Raw genomic sequence first — 19,876 nt, 5'->3', positions numbered from 1 at the left:
TTCTTTGTACTGTTTCTACAAATATGAAGATCATTTTCCATCTAACACTGCTTGGCCAGTGGCTGCCATTGTGGTTTTTTGTGTGCTTGAATAAGAACGCAGTCCGAGGTGCTAGTGAGAACTCAATTTTCAGCATGTTGCTTCTTGGGGTAGTTTGTCTCTCACAATCGCCAGTTTGAGGTACAAACATGTGCATTTTTAAGTGAAAATATTCCTGGAGTTTTCTTTGGTCACCTGCATATGTTGGTAGAAAAAAATACTATGTTTTTAATTACTTTCTCAATGTAACTTTTAATTTTGAAATTAAATTAATCTATTCTGCTACTTTTCATATTTTAATTATTGAGAAGTATCTTAGCTGGGCTATCTTTTGATCCTTTGACCCTTTATCTGGTTCAGGAACTGATATGCTCAGCAAAATGCTGAAAATGCAGATGTTGGAGGATGAGGATGATCTAGCTTACGCTGAAACAGAGAAGAAGCAACGTACAGGTTCAACTTCAGATGGAAGGCCAATTTGGATGCGAAGTCTTCATACCACAGCCTGCAACTGGCTCCAACTTATTCCAAAGTCACTTAACCATCTTAAACGCACAGTTGACAACATTAAGGTAAGATTGAGTGTTAATTTAATTAAAGGGAAAATTGTATTTTTTAAATGCTGTTTTTCACATGGTATCTTACAATTACAAGATTTGCAAAGAACAAGTACTCCAATAATTTAATAATACGAAATTTCTGAGATTTGTATGGTAATACCATTGACCTGAGTACATAATGTGCTGCCACTTGGCTAATACAGTGGAATATTAATAAAATCTATGGTCATCAATGATAGAGGTCTTCAGCATAACCTTTGCTATATTCACCGTTCTTAATGAATGTGGATCAAACTCGCCGCTAACTGGCTTCTTTCACAAGGCTTGTCTAAAGAGCACTTGCCAAAGTTGTAAATTACTTGGCACTACTCCTAGCTCATGTTGACATTGAGGATGTGGATGTCCTTTGAACAACTTCTTGTTAGCTGCTTAATTGCCTCTTGTCACAAATGTAGGCAGCCCATGAACACATTGTCAACTAGGACTGAAGCTATCAAGTCAACTACCTCTGCCATCTCTTTACAACACTTGGCTCCTTTCTTTACTCTCATCCCTAGACCCACCAAATGAGATTTCCTCATCATGCCAAATTTTATATAGTCTTCTATTTTAAAATCTAGCTAAATTTGATTCATCCATTCAAACTACCTTTCCATCTCCTTTAAGTAATTGAATATGGTCATCTTCTATTTTTGCCTGTTTTCACCATCAATTTCCTACTTGTACACCATTTGAACATTTGCTCTTACACGGTAAGGGTCCTAATTGATAACTATAATGGGCTCCTCTAAGTCTGACACTGGTCTTTCCATTGTCCAGTTCAGTGATATTCTCCTTAATGAATTCGGTGAAGGAGATGCCAGAACTGTACTGGTTTTTCACCATTCAATTATCATTTTTTATCCCTATTTTATTCCTAAATTTATGGTCTAATTGTTTAAAGCTGTAAAATGAGTTGTTGTAGTAGATAATGAAGATTAAGGTAGTTACTGGTTTTATATTTTAAGAATGAAAATAGACGAGTTGAAAGAACTGGGAGACCAAGACCAGAGTAATTCTGTTATAGTGGTATAGTAGTTACGATCTTCATAAGCTAATAGACATTTTAATTACGTGCACAACAAAAGGGAAGAGTTACACATATTTATCTTTACAGGATCCATTGTTTAGATTCTTTGAAAGGGAAGTTAAGAGTGGGGCAAAGCTTTTACAAGATATTCGCCAAGACCTGTCCGATGTAGTACAAGTATGCGAAGGCAAGAAAAAACAAACAAATTACCTACGAACACTAATCAGTGAAATGGTGAAAGGTAAGGAAATACTGTTTCCTGAACTTATGAATATTTTGTACATTTCATTGAAAAAATGTAAACTGTAGCTTTTGAAATAGTGACAGTTCTGTGGGGGTTGCAGTGGGAAACTATAAAGCAATTATACACAAGATTATATGAAATTAAATTATGTCTTAGGCTGGTAACATCAGAAGTTTCCCAAACTCATTTAAATAACTGCATCCAACCAATTGACTTCATGCATGGTGAGATGTTTGTCAGTCAAGTGAACGCTGGTCATCTGTTCCTGCCCAATATCCTGGCAGGACAACAGCATGGATAAATGATGTACTGGCTTCTTTAGATAAAAACACACACTGAATATTTGTTTTTAAATTATGAGATTGGGAAATGTTGATAGTCAAAGGAACAGTGAATTTGATCATTAGTCACTAAAATCTGGTGCAATAAACAGGCAGGAAAACAAAAGCTATGTTGATTTTTATTGTGAGAGGATTCAAGTACAAGAGTAATCATGTCTTGTATTAATCATATATAGTGCCCTGATGAGACTGCTATGTTGCAGTATTGGTTTCCTTAAAGGATGTGCTTGCTATAAAGTTACTGCAGCAAATATGTATCTGGTTCCTGAGATGGCAAGTCTAATTTGAAACATACATTTCTTAAGTTTTAGAAGGATAGCTGTTTGGAGTTAAGTAGAGAGACCCTCACATAAGAGGCAAGCTACCTAGAACTGAAATGGACAGATCTCAAAGAATGGTGAATTATCAGAACTCTGATTCGGCCTTCACACACTTCCAGAATATTGTTGATTTCATTCAAACTGATTTTGGATTGGGGGAATATCAAGGAATTTGAAGATAAGGCAAGATCAGCCATGATCTAATTGAAGGGTAATTAGACTCGAGGTCAAGGCCAAATGGCCAACTCCAATTCTTAAATAGGAAACACACCTTGGTTTGATTTTTATTTTTAAAAACATTTATTGGGGACAACTACCATTTTGGCTTGGATCAATCCAGACTGGGCATTTAAAATGGGGTCATGTCTTTATGGCTAGCTGTACAGTTTTTTTTAGTACCTTGGAACAGCATTAGTAAAATTACAACATTACACCACAGTGCAGGCCTTTCGGCCCACAATGTAGTGCCGATTTTTGTTTTGACCTAAGATTAATCTAACCTTTCCTTCCTCTATAGCCCTCCATTTTTCTATCAGAAAGAGTCTCTTAAATGTCATTAATATATTTGCCAAGCTCTAATAGAAACCTTTTCATGTTTTGCAGGAGTTAAGTAGAAAATATCAGGAATTTGCCCAGTCAATTTGGATTTTCAGTTAACAAATTTTCAATTAATATACCATTATCTGCTAAGATTTATTAGGTCTTTTCAAATCAATACTGCCCAGTATAGCACCCATCTTTGTACTGTGGCTTTTTAACATTTAATGAATCAGATAACTAATAACTTATGGGGCAAAATTGTTACTTTATAGTGACAACATTTAAATTTGTATTAAGAAAAATAAACATTTCAACACCTGCTGTCTGACCTGCTGAGTTCATCCAGATTTTGTGTGCGGTGCTTTGGATTTCTAGCATCTGCAGACTTGTGTTTAATACTTACCCTGAATTTTTTTGGATGAAGATCTGATCCCAATCAGCAGAATGTAGTTGTTTCTTCTCCAAGAGCTAAGTTGTCAGATAGGAAGTGTATCCAACTCCTTAGCTTGGCAAAATCAGAACTCCCATCAGACTTGGTTACATCACACAGCAAATCAGATGCACCATCTATGTGTCATTTAATCAAGTTAAACATCAAATTAATTCCAGTCATAGGTCTTAGCATTCTTAAATACTAGATTTACAATAGAAACTTTAGAATATTGTCCTCAAACTTTCTGCACTATTTGTGGTTGACTAGGCACCTGCTAACTAGCTTTGAAGAGCCTTTAGCTTCTCCATTCCTTCCTAACAAATCCAGTTAAAAATTCAGAGAAGGCATCAAAAATCCAAAATAATACAGACAATATTTGGTTGGATTTTTTCTTGTATTACTTGGGTTGCAGTTACTAGGCAGGTAATCCTTCAGTTTGGAATTATTGATATAATTTGTTAATTGAATAACATTGAATTAATTTGTATGTATAAAGGAGTAATCATGTATCTATTAGTGCTTTTAAATTACAATTTAGAATTCTCTTCCCCACCTTTCCTAAAAAAATAGGTATTTTGCCTCGGAGTTGGGTACGCTACACAATCCCTGCAGATATGACTGTAATACAATGGGTGTCTGACTTCAGTGAACGTATAAAGCAGTTGCAACGAATATCCCAGGCGGCATCTACTGGTGGTGCTAAGGAATTAAAGGTTGGTGAATTTAATGTCATTTAAAACCTGTGGTTTCATAGCAAGGGGATGTTTTAAATAAAAGTACAGCTTGCTTTATGGGGGAAAAGTGCTTCATTAAACAACTCCATGCGCAAATACTAGAATGCAGGAAGGTAGAAAGGACAGGGTTGGGCTTGTACATATAAAATGCTGGAGGAACTCAGTAAGTCAGGTAGTATCGATGGAAAGGAATAATCAGTCAATGCTACAGGCCAAGACACTTCATCAGGTCTCAGCCTGAAACATTGACAACGTTCTTTCCTATAGATGTTGCCTGACCTACCGAGTTCCTCCAGCATTTTGTATGTGCTGTTTTGTGTGTGTTACAGATTTCCAGCATCTACAGAATCTCTTGTGTTCAGGCTGGTACATATCTGCTGTTTACAATGAGGCAGATTATATTACCAGAGGATTGCTGCCTGTCTGTCCCATTGATACATGTCAAAGATGATGCTGGAGCAATTATACCAAGGACAAAATAATAACTTGTTTTTTTTTAAAGTAACATTTGCTAAACTAAAAGCATATCCACCTAAAAATTTATATACAGTAAACAGAACTACTTACCTTTTACACAGTCACTTCTATGCGAATACCATGTTAGAACAGATTCAACAGGATTTGCCATCAGTCTTGTAGAGCAATCTAATTTAGTTTTAATTATTTCTCCATTTACTACCTTTTCTTTTTAAATATAAAAAAAAAGTTTGAGGTCTGCTAATACCAGATGAAAGAATTTCTCCTCAGCCTATACTTAATCTTTTAATCATATGATCACTTGGCAAAATCCCACCATTAGCAAACAATGATGAAGAAGAATATTCATTTTAAAATCCCATCCTAGTTTCCAAAGAATATTTAGCAAATTAACCTTTAATTTAAATAAACCAATGATTTAAGTATATAGAGTAGTAGGCTTCTATGCTGGAATAAAAGATTTATGTTGATCACTGATTTTTCTCCTCCCCCGCAGAATATCCATGTTTGCCTGGGTGGCTTATATGTACCAGAAGCCTATATCACAGCAACACGGCAGTATGTGGCTCAGGCAAACAGCTGGTCATTGGAAGAACTTCGGCTAGAAGTCACTGTTACAAATAATCAGAACTCTGTTCTGGATGCTTGCAGTTTTGGGATAACAGGTTAGTGCATTCATTTTCAATGATGATAGCTACTATGAGTTAGAACAGGACAGAGTAGGATGGTCTGAAAGAATCTGACACAATGCAGAATGGAGCTCTATCAATGTTTAGTTTCCCTGGGTTAAATGCTCTGTTTAAAGTATCTTGCAACACATGTTCTCACTATATACAAGTACATGCCTCATGAACATTTTTATTCACTTATTTCAGCTCCGGAGACAATAGCAGCTAAAAGTGGTCACATTATCACTGGCACCAGCTTTCGTTCAGTAATTTTACATGGCCCTGTTATCTCTATTTACTAGTCAGTGTCTTTGCATCTTGCAGAATTATAGATTGTCCAGTTAATAGCAAAAAATGTTTAAAAAGTCTTAAATCTTTGGAATATTTTCTCACAAATAAAACCAAAATGCTCAGCTGGTTTTTCTACACTGTTGATAAAAAGTCGTGAGTCATAAAACACAGTATTTTGTATTTTTCATAAGACGTTTGAGCACAATCAGCTCTGCCATTCAATTATGACCAACTTATTTTCCCTCAACATCTTTCTCCCCATAGTCTTTAATATCCTTACTAATCTAGAACCAATCATATTTATTTATTTATTTATTTTTAAATATACCCAGTTGCTCTGCTTCCACAGACATCTGTGACAATGAATCCAAGGATTCACCAGGCTAAAGGAATGTCTCATTTCTATTCTAAAGGGATATCCTCTTATTCTGAGCTTGTGCCCTGCAGTCCTAGACTTCCCCAGTAATGGAAACATTCCCTCCATATCCACTCTGTCTATGCCTTTTAATATTCAGTAGGTTTCATTGCAGTACCCTCCTCATTCTTCTCAACTCCAGCGAGTACCAACCCAGAGCCATCTAATGCTGCTCACATTAACTCTTTCATTCTTGTAAGCCTCCTCTGGACCCTCTTCCAATGCCAGATATGAAGATCCTTCCTTAGATAAGAGGTGTAAAACTGTTAGCAATACTTCAAATATGCCTTAACATTACATTCTGCAGTTATATTCTAGTCCTCTCAAGATGAATGCTAACATTACATTTACTACCTTTACTACCAAATTAACGATCAAGAAATCCTGCACTAGGACTCCCAAGGCCCTTTGCACCTCTGATTTCTGATCCCACACTCCACATTTAGAAAATAGTCTTCTACTAAAGTTCATAACCATATACTTCCTTACACTGTACTCCATCTTCCACTTTGGATATTCTCCTAATTTGTCCAAGTCCCTCTGCAGATTACCTGCCCTCAACCTATCTTTGTATCATCATCTGTAAACTACCATCTATTCTGTCAGCCAGGAAAGTAGCGTGAAAAGTCACTGGAAAATGGCATTCTTATTTCCATTCTCTTCCTGCTGCCAGTCAGTCAATCTTCTGGCCATTCTAGTATCTTTCCTGTAATACTTCGGGCTCTCACTCGGCAGGCTCATGTGGTCACCTTGTCAAAGGCCTTCTGAAAATCCAAGCAAACAGTATTGCCTGCCCTCAAAGAATTCCAATGTTTATCAAGTTTGTCATTTAACTACATGAATATAACCACAATGTATATACAAACAAGACGTTTCTTTAAACCAGGGTGTAAAGCACACAACACGAAGCTAAAGAAAGTCCACAGATGAATCACACACAACTAACAAACTAAATACTGTAAGGTATAGAACAGATTAACCATTGCCATTTAGAATATGGTGCAGCCAAGAGTTCAGAAGCCTAATGGCCTGGGGGAAAGAAATTGTTTCCTGACAGTTCTTTTTATCCTTCGTAGTCTCCTGCCTGATGGTAGAAAGTCAAAGAGGATGCTGGATGGATGGGTGGGGTTCTTAATACTAAGGGCCCTGTGTATGCAGCACTCCTGATAAATCTTGTCAGGCAAGATTTTCCCCTTAAACAGTGCTGACTTCAGCCTATTTATTGTGTACCCCAAAACCTCATCCTTAATAATGGACTAACACCTTGCCAACCACCTGAAATCTGGCTAACTGGTCTATAATTATCTGTCTCTGCAATTTTCTATGCACTTAACAGGTTATGCTATTCCTTAATGGATTTTATCCAAATCCATGTTAAATTGGCAAGTTTGAATACAAGGCAACCTTTCAAATAATTCTAAATATTTAATACAGGTCTGACTCTTCAGGGTGCTACTTGTAACAACAACAAGCTGTCCTTATCCACTTCAATATCCACTGAACTCCCTCTCACACAGCTCCGGTGGGTTAAAGAGACGCATGCTGAAAGGAAGGCTAATGTGGTGAGTAATTGACTGGCGTGATGTTGTTCTATGTTAGTGAGACAAATTGTACTCACCAAAATGTACACAAATGTTGCAACATCTTTAAGTCTAGTCTAAAGTTCAAATTTCAGAGTATGTAGACATTATTCAACCTTGATTAGCCACAAAATACAAAAAACTCCAAAGAACCCTTTTTAAAAAAAAGACAAACACCCAATGCACAGAAAAACAAACATGCAAACAATAAAATTAAGCAAATAGCATTCAGAACTGAAACACCTTCTGGCTTTTGATGATGTTTCTATCACTGTATTAAGACCACAAGGCACAGGACCAGAATTGGGTCATTGAATCTGCTCTGCCATTCCATCACAGCTGGGAATTTAAGGAAATTTTATAGAGAACCTGTTGGATCCATTTGTAGAAGGGCTAAATTCCAACCCATGTCAACCATAAATTGGTGCTAGATTATGGGGGATTTTGAAGTTTCAGATTTTTGATAAAGTTAATGAAGCATTTGGATTAAAAGGCAGTCATATATTCATTCATACATTAGCTGTGATCTGATACTGTGAAAGCTAAATAACAGTTGTAACCAAAAAGAACAATGTCCACAGTTGTCTAGTTCCTAATAAATTCATAACTTTTAATTTTGTATTTGTTTAATGTCCTTGCAAATTTACAGGTGACACTCCCTGTATACCTGAACTTCACTCGTGCAGACCTGATATTCACTGTTGACTTTGAAATCGCGACCAAGGAAGATTCTCGCAGCTTCTACGAGCGTGGTGTTGCACTGCTTTGCACAGAATAAAAGCTGATTATTGCTACATGGGAACGTAACCCACAGTTACAAAATTACATTGCTTATGCTATTATTTCAAATTAATTAGTAGCAATCTTTCAGTGTAATAAATGATTTTAGAAGGAAACTGTTCATCTTTTAAAAAATGGTACAAGTTGAGAAGGTTTGTGAGCACATAGCTGAATTTAAGAGCTGGCAAATGTAGAACTCTGATTCATGGCTGTTTTTGCAATTAATAAAATTACACATCATGATTGAGACTCTTTTCTAGCAAAGTCAAGGACAATGAATTTTAAATCTATTTAAAATTTTAGAGAACCTGTTGGATCTATTTGTAGATGGGCTAAATTCCAACCCATGTCAACCATAAATTGGGGGATTTTGAAGTTAATGTAAGGTCCTACACTGGATTAGTTAATTCTTTACCCATCAGAATGCTGAGTAGTAGGTAACCTCCAATATGCAAGCTCTAGGGCCATTCCAGTTACTGCATTTATTCATCGATCTTGGTAATGCAGAATTGATAACGTGCCACCTCTTGTATATTGCCAGGGCCGATTTAATGTTAATCGACAGCAGGGTGAACCAAGATTCGGTTTTAGTGCTCTGTCAGTGAGACAGAGGAGTAGGATTAGGACATCTGGCCCATCAGGTCTGCTTCACCGTTCAATAATGGCTGATCCTTTATACTCGCTCCTCAAAACCACCTGGCCTTCTGCTACCTGTGGTAAATTCCACAAATTCACCACCTACTGGCTAAAGAAGTTTCTCTGCATCAGTGTTAAATGGACACCCTCTATCCTGAGGCTGTGGCCCCTTGTCCTAGAATCCCCCACCATGGGAAGCACAGAGGCAAAAAGGTTGCTGACACCTGGTCTAGGTCTTTCAACATTAGAAAGGTTGAAAAGTGATTTCTCCCCCCCCCCCAAAAAAAATCCTTCTAAATTCCAATGAGTACAGACCCCGAGGAATCAAATATCCCTCGTATGAGAACCCTTTCATTCCCGGAATCATCCTTGTGAACTGCCTCTAGACCCTCTCCAATGCCAACACTTTTTTAAAGTGAGCCTAAAACTGTTCATAATACTCAAGGTGCCTTATAAAGCCTCAGCATCACATCCATTCCCTTCTCTTGTATTCAAGGCCTCTTGAAATGTGAATGCTAACATTGCATTTACCTTCCTCAACCTGCAAAGTAACCCTTAGTGTTCTGCACAAGGACTTCCAAGACCCTTTGCATTTCAGATTTTTGGATTTTCTCTCCATTTAGAAAACAGGCTGCATATTTACTTCTGGCAAAGTGCATGACCATGCATTTTCCAATATTGTATTTCATTTGCCACTTTCTTGCCCATTCTCCTGATCGGTCCCAAGTCCTTCTGCAGCTGACCCATTTACTCAGCACTACCTGCCCCTCCAATCTTAGCTGACTGAATAGATGCCTTTGTTGCTAAGTTTGCAGATGATACTAAGTCATTGATATACAGCATAAAAAGTAGTGTCACAGCACTAGTCACTGGCAGCCAACCAGATAAAGCAAACATTAACAGAAAAACTAAAGCTGTGACCACAGCTGCTAGACTAGACATTAGATCCACAACCTCACAACACAAGACACAAATACTGACTTTGTGTCAAATCTTATGCATTTGACAGTTTGGTCCATCTGGACTTTACCCACAAATGGAAGGTCAAACAAGCTGCCCCCCTACCCAAGACAACCAGTGCATCACTGCTGGAAACTCCGTGCCCTGTTGCTGGTTTAAGTACAATGAGAGTGAGGTATTGTCAAAGGCCTTTAATCCTTGCAAAAGTAGTACAACCATTTCCACAGGTTCAGTAATGCTATTCAAATAAATGTCATAACTACATGAACCAGCTACAGTAAAGCTGAATTTCATCCAGCTTGCACTGAATTCTGTCAGAACATAGCACAGGCCCTTCTAGCCTGCAGTGTTGAACAACCCATATAAACCTACTCTTATGATCAATCTAACCCTTCCCTCCTACATAATCCTTTCATCCATAAGTGTCTCTCAACTTCAGGCAGATGGGGCTCGTCAGCAGTGGTTGGCAGTTCACCCAGGAACAGGGAAACTCCGATCTCAAATCTCCACTGCTTTGCAGCTATGCCCACAAATGAAGGCTTTGAAAGCAAACCCAGAGGGAAAAATCTGGAGTTGGAGTCCCAAAGGCAGTCCTACATTGAGTTCAGTGCTGACTGATAACTCCTGTGATGCTGCTGGTACTAAACTGTATTGGTCTCTGCCATTCCTTTGGTTTTATTAGTTGTGTGAAGAGGGGGAGCTTTCTACATGGGCAACAGCTTGCTCTCCATATTGTACTGCTCAGGCTGACATACCTGGACAGCTAGGACACAATGTCCATAGTCAACTGACAGGTGGCCTCAGTCTCTTAAAACTGTGTAAAATGACAAATGAACATTTGCAGATGCTGGAAATTCAAGCAACACATACAAAATGCTGGAGGAACTCAGCAGGCCAAGCAGTGTATGTATGTGTGTGTGTCTACACATCTATCTATCTATCATACAGTTGACACTTAAAATGACTACCTTTGACATCTCCCCTTAAATTGATGCCCTGTGGTAATGGCAGTTTCTATTCTGGGACAAAGGTAGTGACTGTCCACGCTGGTCCGTTAAAAGTTGCCTTGTGCACGCCAAAGAGAAAAACAGTACCTCTCCGAATGTTTTCTAATCCAGGCAGCGTCTGGCAAGTCTCTGCACCCACTCTAAGGCTTCCACATCTATCCAATAATGAGATAACCAAAACTGAACACAATTCTTCCAGTGTGGGACTCCAGGGGTTGTGTTGTCTTCTGTGATATGTGGGAATTATTATCCAGCCTTGTGCATAACCACATCTGCACCAGGTGCACTGAACTGCAGGTCAATGACCTTTGGCTCGTACGGGAAACTGAGGTGGTGATAGGAGCTGCAGGCAGGTAATCACCCCTGAGTTGTAGGAGGCAAGCAAATAGGTGATTGTCAGAAGGGAGGAAATGGGCAGCCAGTATAGATTAGATTCAACTGTATTGTCATTGTGCCAAGTACAGATATCAAGCCAATGCAATGCAGTTAGCATCTAACCAGAGATGCAAAGAATAATGTTATTTACAAAATAACTGCAAATAAAAAGTGCTACAGCACACAAATATAAAAGGACTGAAACAGTACAATACAGATGCAATACTCAGAAGTTTGCATCGATTCAGCATGTCACTAAAACTTTGACAAACTTCTATAGGTTCACAATGGAGTGTCTCCAAACTGGCTGCATCACAACCTGGTATGAAAACACCAAAGGAGAGGAATGAAAATTACAGGAAGTGGTGGCTATAGCCCAGTCTATCACAGGCAAAGCCCTCCCCACTATTGAATGCATTTACAAGGGTTGACGTGCATCAAGGACCCCCACCATCCAGGCCATGCTCTTTTCTCGCTACTACCATCGGGTAAGAGGTACAGGAGCCTTAGGATCCACACTGCCAGGTTCCAGAACTGTTATTACCCCAAAATGGCATGGATAATATTACTCATCTCAACTCTGAATTGATTCCACAACCTGCAGAGTCAATTTCAAGAACTTCAGCTTAGATTCATTACACTAGATTGATTCAACTTTGTCATTGTGCTGAGTACAGATACAAAGCCAATGAAATGCAGTTAGCATCTAACCAGAAATGCAAAGGATAGTGTTATTTACAAAATAACTGCAAATAAAAAGTGCTACAGCATACAAATATAGAAGTACTGAGATAGTACAATATGGGTGCAACATTGATTAGTGCTGTGATGTGAGGTTCAGCAGGGCCACAGCCTCAGGGAAGAAGCTCTTCCTGTGCCTGCTGGTGTGGGAGCAGAGGCTCCTGTAGCACCTACCAGATGGGAGGAAAGTGAAAGGTCCATGGTTAGGGTGAGATGCATCCTTGATAATGCTTCTCGTCCTGCCCAGGCAGCATTTATGGTAGATGTTCTCAATGGTGGGCAATTGGGTGGCAATAATCCGCCGGGAAGTTTTCACCACAAGCTGAAGTGTTTTGCAGTCCGATATAGTTTCCCTGTGGCTGTTCCCCTTTCCCCTCAGTATTAACTATACTGTTTAAGGGGATGACCTACCCTGGGGGAGCCACAGCAACTGCATCTCGACACTGTGGCTCAGAAGAGGAGTTCAGTAGTGATAGGAGATTTCATGGTAAGAATAGACACTAGATTTTGTGGATGCGATAGAAAACCTGGATGGTATGTTGCCTGCTAGATGCCAGGGGGGTCGCAGATTGGGTCCACAACATTCTAAAAAGGAAGGGTGAGCAGCTAAAAGTACATATTGGCACTATTGATATAGATAGGAAATCCAGGGAGGTCCTGAAGAGAATTTAGGGAACTAGGTGGAAAACTGAAAAGCAGGACCTCCAGTGTAGCAATATCTGGATTGCTTCCTGTATCACCCATCAGAGTAAGATTAGGATGGTTTGACAGATGAATGTGTGGCCAAGTAACTAGTGAAGATGAGCAAGGTTTCAGATTTCTGGATCTTTGGGATCTCTTCTGGGGAAGGTATGACCTGTGTAAAAAGCAATATACACAAAATTGGTTGTGTGGATAGTCCTGACGAAGGGTCCCAGCCCAAAACGTCAACTGTACCTCTTCCTATAGAGCACCTGCTGCATGCACCAGCAATTTTTATGTGTTGCTTGAAATTCCAGCATCTGCAGATTTCCTTGTGGTGGTGTGGATAGTCAGAGGCTTTTTCCCCAGGACTGAAATAGCTAGCACAAGAGGGCACAGTTTTAAGGTGCTTGGAAGTAGGTACAGGGGAGATGTCAGGGGTTAAGTGTTTTTTTTTTAAATATAAATGCAGAGTGTGGTGAGTGTGTGGAATGGACTGCCACCGATGGTGGTGGAGGCAGATACAACAAGGTCTTTTAGAACGTAGAATAGTACAGCACAGTACAGGCCCTTCGGCCCACAATGTTGTGCCAACCCTCAAACCCTGCCTCTCCTATAACCCCAACCTTAAATTCCTCCATTTACCTGTCTAGTAGTCTCTTAAACTTCACTAGTGCATCTGCCTCCACCACTGACTCAGGCAGTGCATTCCACGCACCACTGAGTAAAAAAACCTTCCTCTACTATCCCCCTTGAACTTCCCACCCCTTACCTTAAAGCCATGTCCTCTTGTATTGAGCAGTGGTGCCCTGGGGAAGAGGGGGCTGGCTATCCACTCTATCTATTCCTCTTAATATCTTGTACACCAGGTCTCCTCTCATCCTCCTCCTTTCCAAAGAGTAAAGCCCTAGCTCCCTTAATCTCTGATCATAATGCACACTCTCTAAACCAGGCAGCATCCTGGTAAATCTCCTCTGTACCCTTTCCAATGCTTCCACATCCTTCCTATAGTGAGGCGACCAGAACTGGACACAGTACTCCAAGTGTGGCCTAACCAGAGTTTTATAGAGCTGCATCATTACATCGTGAGGCAACTTTCAGGGACCTGTGGACATGTACCCCCAGATCCCTCTGCTCCTCCACACTACTAAGTATCCTGCCATTTACTTTGTACTCTGCCCTGGAGTTTGTCCTTCCAAAGTGTACCTTTTAAGTGTCTTTTAAGAGACTCCCGGACAGGTATATGGAGCTCGGAAAAATAGAGGGCAATGGGTAACCCTAGGTAATTTCTCAGGCAAGGACATGTTTGGCACAGTTTTGCGGGCTGAAGGGCCTGCATTGTGCTGTAGGTTTTCTATGTTTCTAAAATGCTGGAGAAACTCAGCAGGCCAAGCAGCATCTATGGAAGAGTGCAGTAGATGTTTCGGGCCACAGGCAGGAGGGTGGGGTTGAGAAGGGAAGTAACTCAGCCATGGGGCAGGCTCAGTGGGCTAAATGGCCTAATTTGCTCCCATCATCTTTTGGTCTGCCACTTCTCAGCCCAGTCTGCATCCTCTGTCCTGTTGTAACACAGGTCAGTCTTCTATACTCTCCACACCACCAACCCTTGTATCATCTGCAAACTTACTAATCCACCTTCCACTTACTCATCCAAGTAATTCATACAGGTATTTTTAAAAGTCCCAGAACTGATCTCTGCAGAACATCACTAGTCACTGACCCCCAGGCAGATTACACTCTGTCTACAAGCCAATTCTGAATCTGGACTGCCAAGTTTCCATGGACTGAATCAGCCTACAACAGAAAACCTTTTCAAACACCCAAAATCCTGAAGGGCATCAGCTCAAAACATCTACTGTATGTTGATTTCCAAGGATGCTGCCTGACCTACTAATTTCCTCCAGCATTTTGTGTACTTTGCTTTAGGTTTCGAGCATCTACAGAATTTCATTTATGTAACTAAAATCCATTATACCATATTCACTGCACTAGCTTCAGTCTGTTTTGCTACTTCCTCAAAATAAAAATCACTCAGGTTCGAGGTACAATCGCCCCTCAAAAAGTCATGCTGACCATCCCTGTTAAGACCAAGTTTCTCCAAATACTCATCAGTCCTGTGCTGAACACACCTCTACATCATAAACAAGATTTTGCTGGTGCTGGAAATACACAGCAACACACAAAATGCTGGAACAACGCAGAGGTCAGGCAGCATCTGTGGAGGGGGAATGTTTTGGGCAAAGACCCATCATTAGCAGTGGAGAGAAAGGGGGAAGATGCCAGTGCAAGATGGTGTACTGGTCCATGCTTTAACTACATCACAGCAACACAAAATGCTAGAGGAACTCAGCTGGCCAGGCAGTATCTATGGAAAAACCGTACAGTCAACATTTTGGGCCGAGACCCTTCAGCAGGACCGGAGAGAAAAAAAGTCTCTCTAAAGGGTCTCAGCCTGAAGCATGGACTGTACTTTTTCCCCCCCATAGATGCTGCCCTGCCCAGCCTGCTGAATTCCTCCAGCATTTTGTGTGTTGCTTGGACTTCCAGCACCTGCAGATTTTCTCTTGTTTATGACCTTTGTTCTTAATATTTCTCACATTCAAGTAAAACATTTAACCCATCCATCTGACTGCATTTATGCTCCATCTGCTGCCTATCCCTCCACAAATCTCTCTACCTGCTGCATCTAACGACGCCACTGCCTCATCCTCTGGCTCTTGTCCCCATCTCCCTGACAACCAAGTTTAAACCCCACCCCCAAACAACTCCAGCAAACCTGCCCGAAGGCAACACTGGGAGGTACTTCGAGTTGTGGTGTAACCTGTCACTTTTGTACAGGTCATACCTTCCCTAGAAGAGATCCCAATGACCCACGACTTCCCTCAAGAACCTCCGTCTCAGCTTCCTGCTCAACTCCATTTGTTTGCTCTTCAGGACCTCATCCTTTTAAGCCATGTCACTGGTACCAATGTGTACCATGTCTTCTCTTTGCTGACCCTCCCCTTGTAGAACATCATGGACTTGAACCTGGCATGCAACATTTGGGAACCTCCTGTTCCCCTAAACAATAAATCCCCCATTATTACTGCTTTCCACATCTTTCTCCCTCTTCACCACCTCCCTTTCTGAGCCAGAGGCAAACTCAGCGCCAGAGACCTGGCTCCTGCAGTTTTAATCTGGTAGATTGCCCCCTCCCACCTCCCCAACAGCATCCAAAGCAGAATACTTGTTACTGAAGGGAACAACCACAGGGACACACTGTACTGATCTTTCCTGACAGTCACCCAGCTACTTCCTTGTAACTCCTATCTATCAGCCCTCTGGTTCCCCAACCAGCTCAAAGGTTACACAGCTCTAGTTCCTTTGGAGTTACAGCATTGTCACAGTCATTATAACAGGCATTGTCATGAGAGACCTGCAGTCTCCTTGACTTCAAGTTCATTGTCATCTGACAACCAAGTGAAACACTCTTCTGGACTGCACTCAAAGCACATCACACACAGCACAAAACCAAAATGTTACAAGTTAATAAAATATAATTCAAAATGCATCTAGTAAAGTATAGCAAAGGTAAACAGTTGGCTGTCCTAGTGACAAGACCTCTATGATGGCCGGATATTCGTTAGTCTCACAGCCTGAAGGGAAGGCCGTTACCCAGTCTGGCAGTCTTAGTTCTGACGCTGTTGTACCTCCTTTCTAATGGAGGAGGGTCAACAAGAGTGTGGGATTGGTGTTAGAGATCTTCAACAATGCTTTGGGTCCTTCATCTGCAATGCTCCTGGTAAATGCCGCTACAAGCGGGAGGGAGACCCCAGCAATCCTCTCAACAGTTTTTACTCCCCTCTGTAGGGTCCTGCAGTCCGATGCCTTGCAGCTTCCATACCACACAATGATACAACCAGACAGGACAATCTCACTGGTGCTCCTGTGGAAAGATGCTAGAATGGGGGCAAGGAGACTTGCATGCCTCAACCTCAAAGTGTAGGCACTGCTGTACCTCCTTCAGCAGAAAGCTGTCGTAGGTCCAGGTTTAGATTGTCTGTTATGTGAACAGCAAGGAATTTTGTGCTTTTCACTCTCTCCATGGCAGAGTCAGTGATGTGCAATGGAGAGTGGTTGACTTGTACTTTCTTGAAGTCCACAATCATCTCTTGTCAACCCACACTGAGACTCAGGTTGTTCTCACACCATTTGACAAGCCTCCCTACCTGCTCTCTGCATGCGGACTCATCATTATTGCTGATGAGGCCCACTGCTGTTCTATCAGTGAACTTGGTGATGCAGCTCGAGTTGAATCTGGCAGTGCAGTCGTGAGCCAGCAGCAGGCCGAGCATGCAAAAAAACTAAGGCAAGTTCTTCCAGCTCCATGTTTTTGCTTTCTATCGGTTTATGCTTTGAGTTACAAAACATAACAGTGCCACTGAGAAAGTTTTCAACAAACCCAAGACAACTACCTGCCTGTTGAAGTGCAGCAAGATGTTCAATTTTTTTTTTTTTTTTTTTTTTAAAAGCACAGCACACTTTCCTCCCAAGAGGAGCAAACTCGTTTTTAAAAAAGGCAAAAAACAGACAAATTCACCATCTAATCAAACTATAAAACAAAAAACTAAAATGGCTGGCTACATTGGAAAGATAGACATATTTTGATTTTTGTGTATGGAACAAATTAAACAGCATTTTAAAGCACATGAAACAGTAATGAGAAGTACCAGTTTTGCTGATGCATTGGATTTAAAGGCATTTTGTTTGCTCCACCAAAATCAGCCAAAATGAGCTTTGGTTATATCATGAAAGTAATGCCAGAACATTTAGAACTGAAAGTATTGTTGATTACAGAATCTTTAGGTTTCACAAGCAGAATCAAAAAGCATACATGGCTGAATTGAAAAGATTGTCTAAGCATTAGCAGTTCAGTAATGAGCTTAATGATTGTTCACTTTGTGTAATCTCACAAGACAGCTAACTGAAGCACAACTTAGATTTAAAAGAGTAGTTGAAATAACTATTGATAGAATCAGCAGAGACACACAATTGAGTTGCAGTCAGGAATGAAAGTGAGCATGAACAAAATTATAGCATCTAAACAGAAACTGGCCTGGCCATACAAATTGTGTCACCATTGTGGCAGGGGCTCACATACATCAGACCAATGTAGGTTTAAAGGCAAAACTTGCAGAAAATGCAGCAAAGTAGGACACACACAAAGAGCATGTCAGGCAGACAAAGACAAATTGACTGCACAGGGAAGAGAAAATGTTGAAGTCAAGTTGCAGTTTCAAAAAGAGCATGCCGTTGATTTTAGAAAAATCTGACAATGATGAGAGTGCCACGGGACTGAGTAGACTTGAGCTATTCAATGTGAAAACTAACAGATGAGCAATATGGCTTACACCAGGAGTGTTCAGCAAATCAACTAAAATGGCATTGGACACTGGCTCAGCCGTTTCAGTCATTCCACAAAATTAATTTTATCAGCATTTCAAGATACTAAACTGAAGCCTGCAGATATTGAACTATTGTGCAAAAATAATTTAAATATTAAATACACAATTTTGTGAATACAGTGCTTGATTACTCATTTTTGCTTAAATAACTCATTGCAGGTTATATGTATAACTGTGCGAATTGCACGTCATGCTGTCACCTGAAATGTGCACGCCCATTTAACGTAAAGCAAAGTTAGTCTCACATATCGAACTCCCATGCCTTCCTTTGAACTAGTTCAATGCTTTGAATTTACAAAAAATTAACACCAACTAAGCACTTTTACTGGAGAAAAAACTCCAGTGGGAATTACATTCTTAACAATGAAATACAACAACCAACAAGCCACATTGAGCTTGTAGTTGGTAAAGCTAGGAGGGCCAGCATTGTACGAATGTGACTAACTGAGACAACTACAACTTGATTGGAGAACTATCTGCTAAAGAGTCAACTGAAAGCAAATTAAGTAGTGGATGATGCCACAGCAGTTTTGAGGATGGTATTGGAAAGGTCAAACGTATCACAAGTGATAGTGTTAAATGAACGTGTGACACCCAAGTACTATGAAGCTAGCCCAGTTCATTATACAATCTATGATGAAGTAGCCAGTGAACTACATCATATGGAGAGGGAAGGAATTCTTTCCAGGATGAGTGAAGCTCATGGGCAACACCAGTGGTCCCACTAGTCAAGAATGGGCTAGTCAGGATCTTTGGCAATTTCAAGATCACCATCAACCCAAGTACAGAAAACAGATCAGCCTCCTTTGCCCACAATAGAGGGTAGTTTTGCAAACCTTTCTGGAGAAAAACACTTAAGTAAAGTGGACTTAGCTGAGGCCTGCCTGAAGATGAAGAAAAGCCCAAACTGTTTCTCATCATAAACACACAAAGGGCTTTAGACCATAAGACCTTAAAATATGAGCAGAATTAGGCGATTTAGCCGATCGAGTCTGCTCCACCATTCAATCATGGCTGATCCTTTTTTACCATCTCCTCTTCAACCCCATTTCCCAGCCTTCTCCTTGTAACCTTTGATGCCATGTCCAATCAAGAACCTATCAATCTCTGCCTTAAATACACCCAACAACCTGGCCTCCACAGCTGCATATGGCAACAAATTCCACAAATTCACTATAGCTAATGAAATTTCTCTGCTTCTCTGTTTTGAAAGGGTAACCCTCTGTTCTGAAGCTGTGCCCTCTTGTCCTACACTCTCCCACCATGGGAAACATCCTTTCCACATTTACTGTCTAGGCCTTTCAATATTTGAAAGGTTTCAATGAAATCCCCCCTCATCCTTCTGAATTTGAGTGAGTACAGACCCAGAGCCATCAAACAATCCTCATATGATAACCCTTTCATTCCTGGAATCATCCTTGTAAACCTCCTCTGGACCCTCTCCAATGCCAGCACATCTTTTCTAAGAGGAGGGGCACAAAATTGTTCACAATACTCAAGGTGACGCCTCACCAGTGCCTTATTGCTATAATAGGCTCATT

General features: G+C 40.5%; 1 protein-coding gene across 2 annotated transcripts in view; it reads left to right on the top strand.

Annotated features, from left to right (window-relative positions):
- dync1h1 (dynein, cytoplasmic 1, heavy chain 1) overlaps positions 1 to 8,737 on the top strand; it is a 111,857-nt gene extending 103,120 nt beyond the window's left edge. For both annotated transcript variants that reach the window (XM_063047294.1, XM_063047299.1), the window contains exons 73-78: positions 400 to 611; positions 1,756 to 1,909; positions 4,117 to 4,259; positions 5,254 to 5,422; positions 7,566 to 7,693; positions 8,361 to 8,737. In XM_063047294.1, coding sequence (XP_062903364.1) covers positions 400 to 611; positions 1,756 to 1,909; positions 4,117 to 4,259; positions 5,254 to 5,422; positions 7,566 to 7,693; positions 8,361 to 8,489 — 935 coding nt within the window. In that variant the 3' untranslated portion in view covers positions 8,490 to 8,737. The remainder of the gene's footprint in view (positions 1 to 399; positions 612 to 1,755; positions 1,910 to 4,116; positions 4,260 to 5,253; positions 5,423 to 7,565; positions 7,694 to 8,360) is intronic.
- Positions 8,738 to 19,876: the final 11,139 nt, after the last annotated feature.

Source organism: Mobula hypostoma, chromosome 1, assembly GCF_963921235.1.
Source record: "Mobula hypostoma chromosome 1, sMobHyp1.1, whole genome shotgun sequence".
Lineage (NCBI taxonomy): Eukaryota > Metazoa > Chordata > Chondrichthyes > Myliobatiformes > Myliobatidae > Mobula > Mobula hypostoma.
This window is presented reverse-complemented; position numbering and strand designations above follow the sequence as displayed.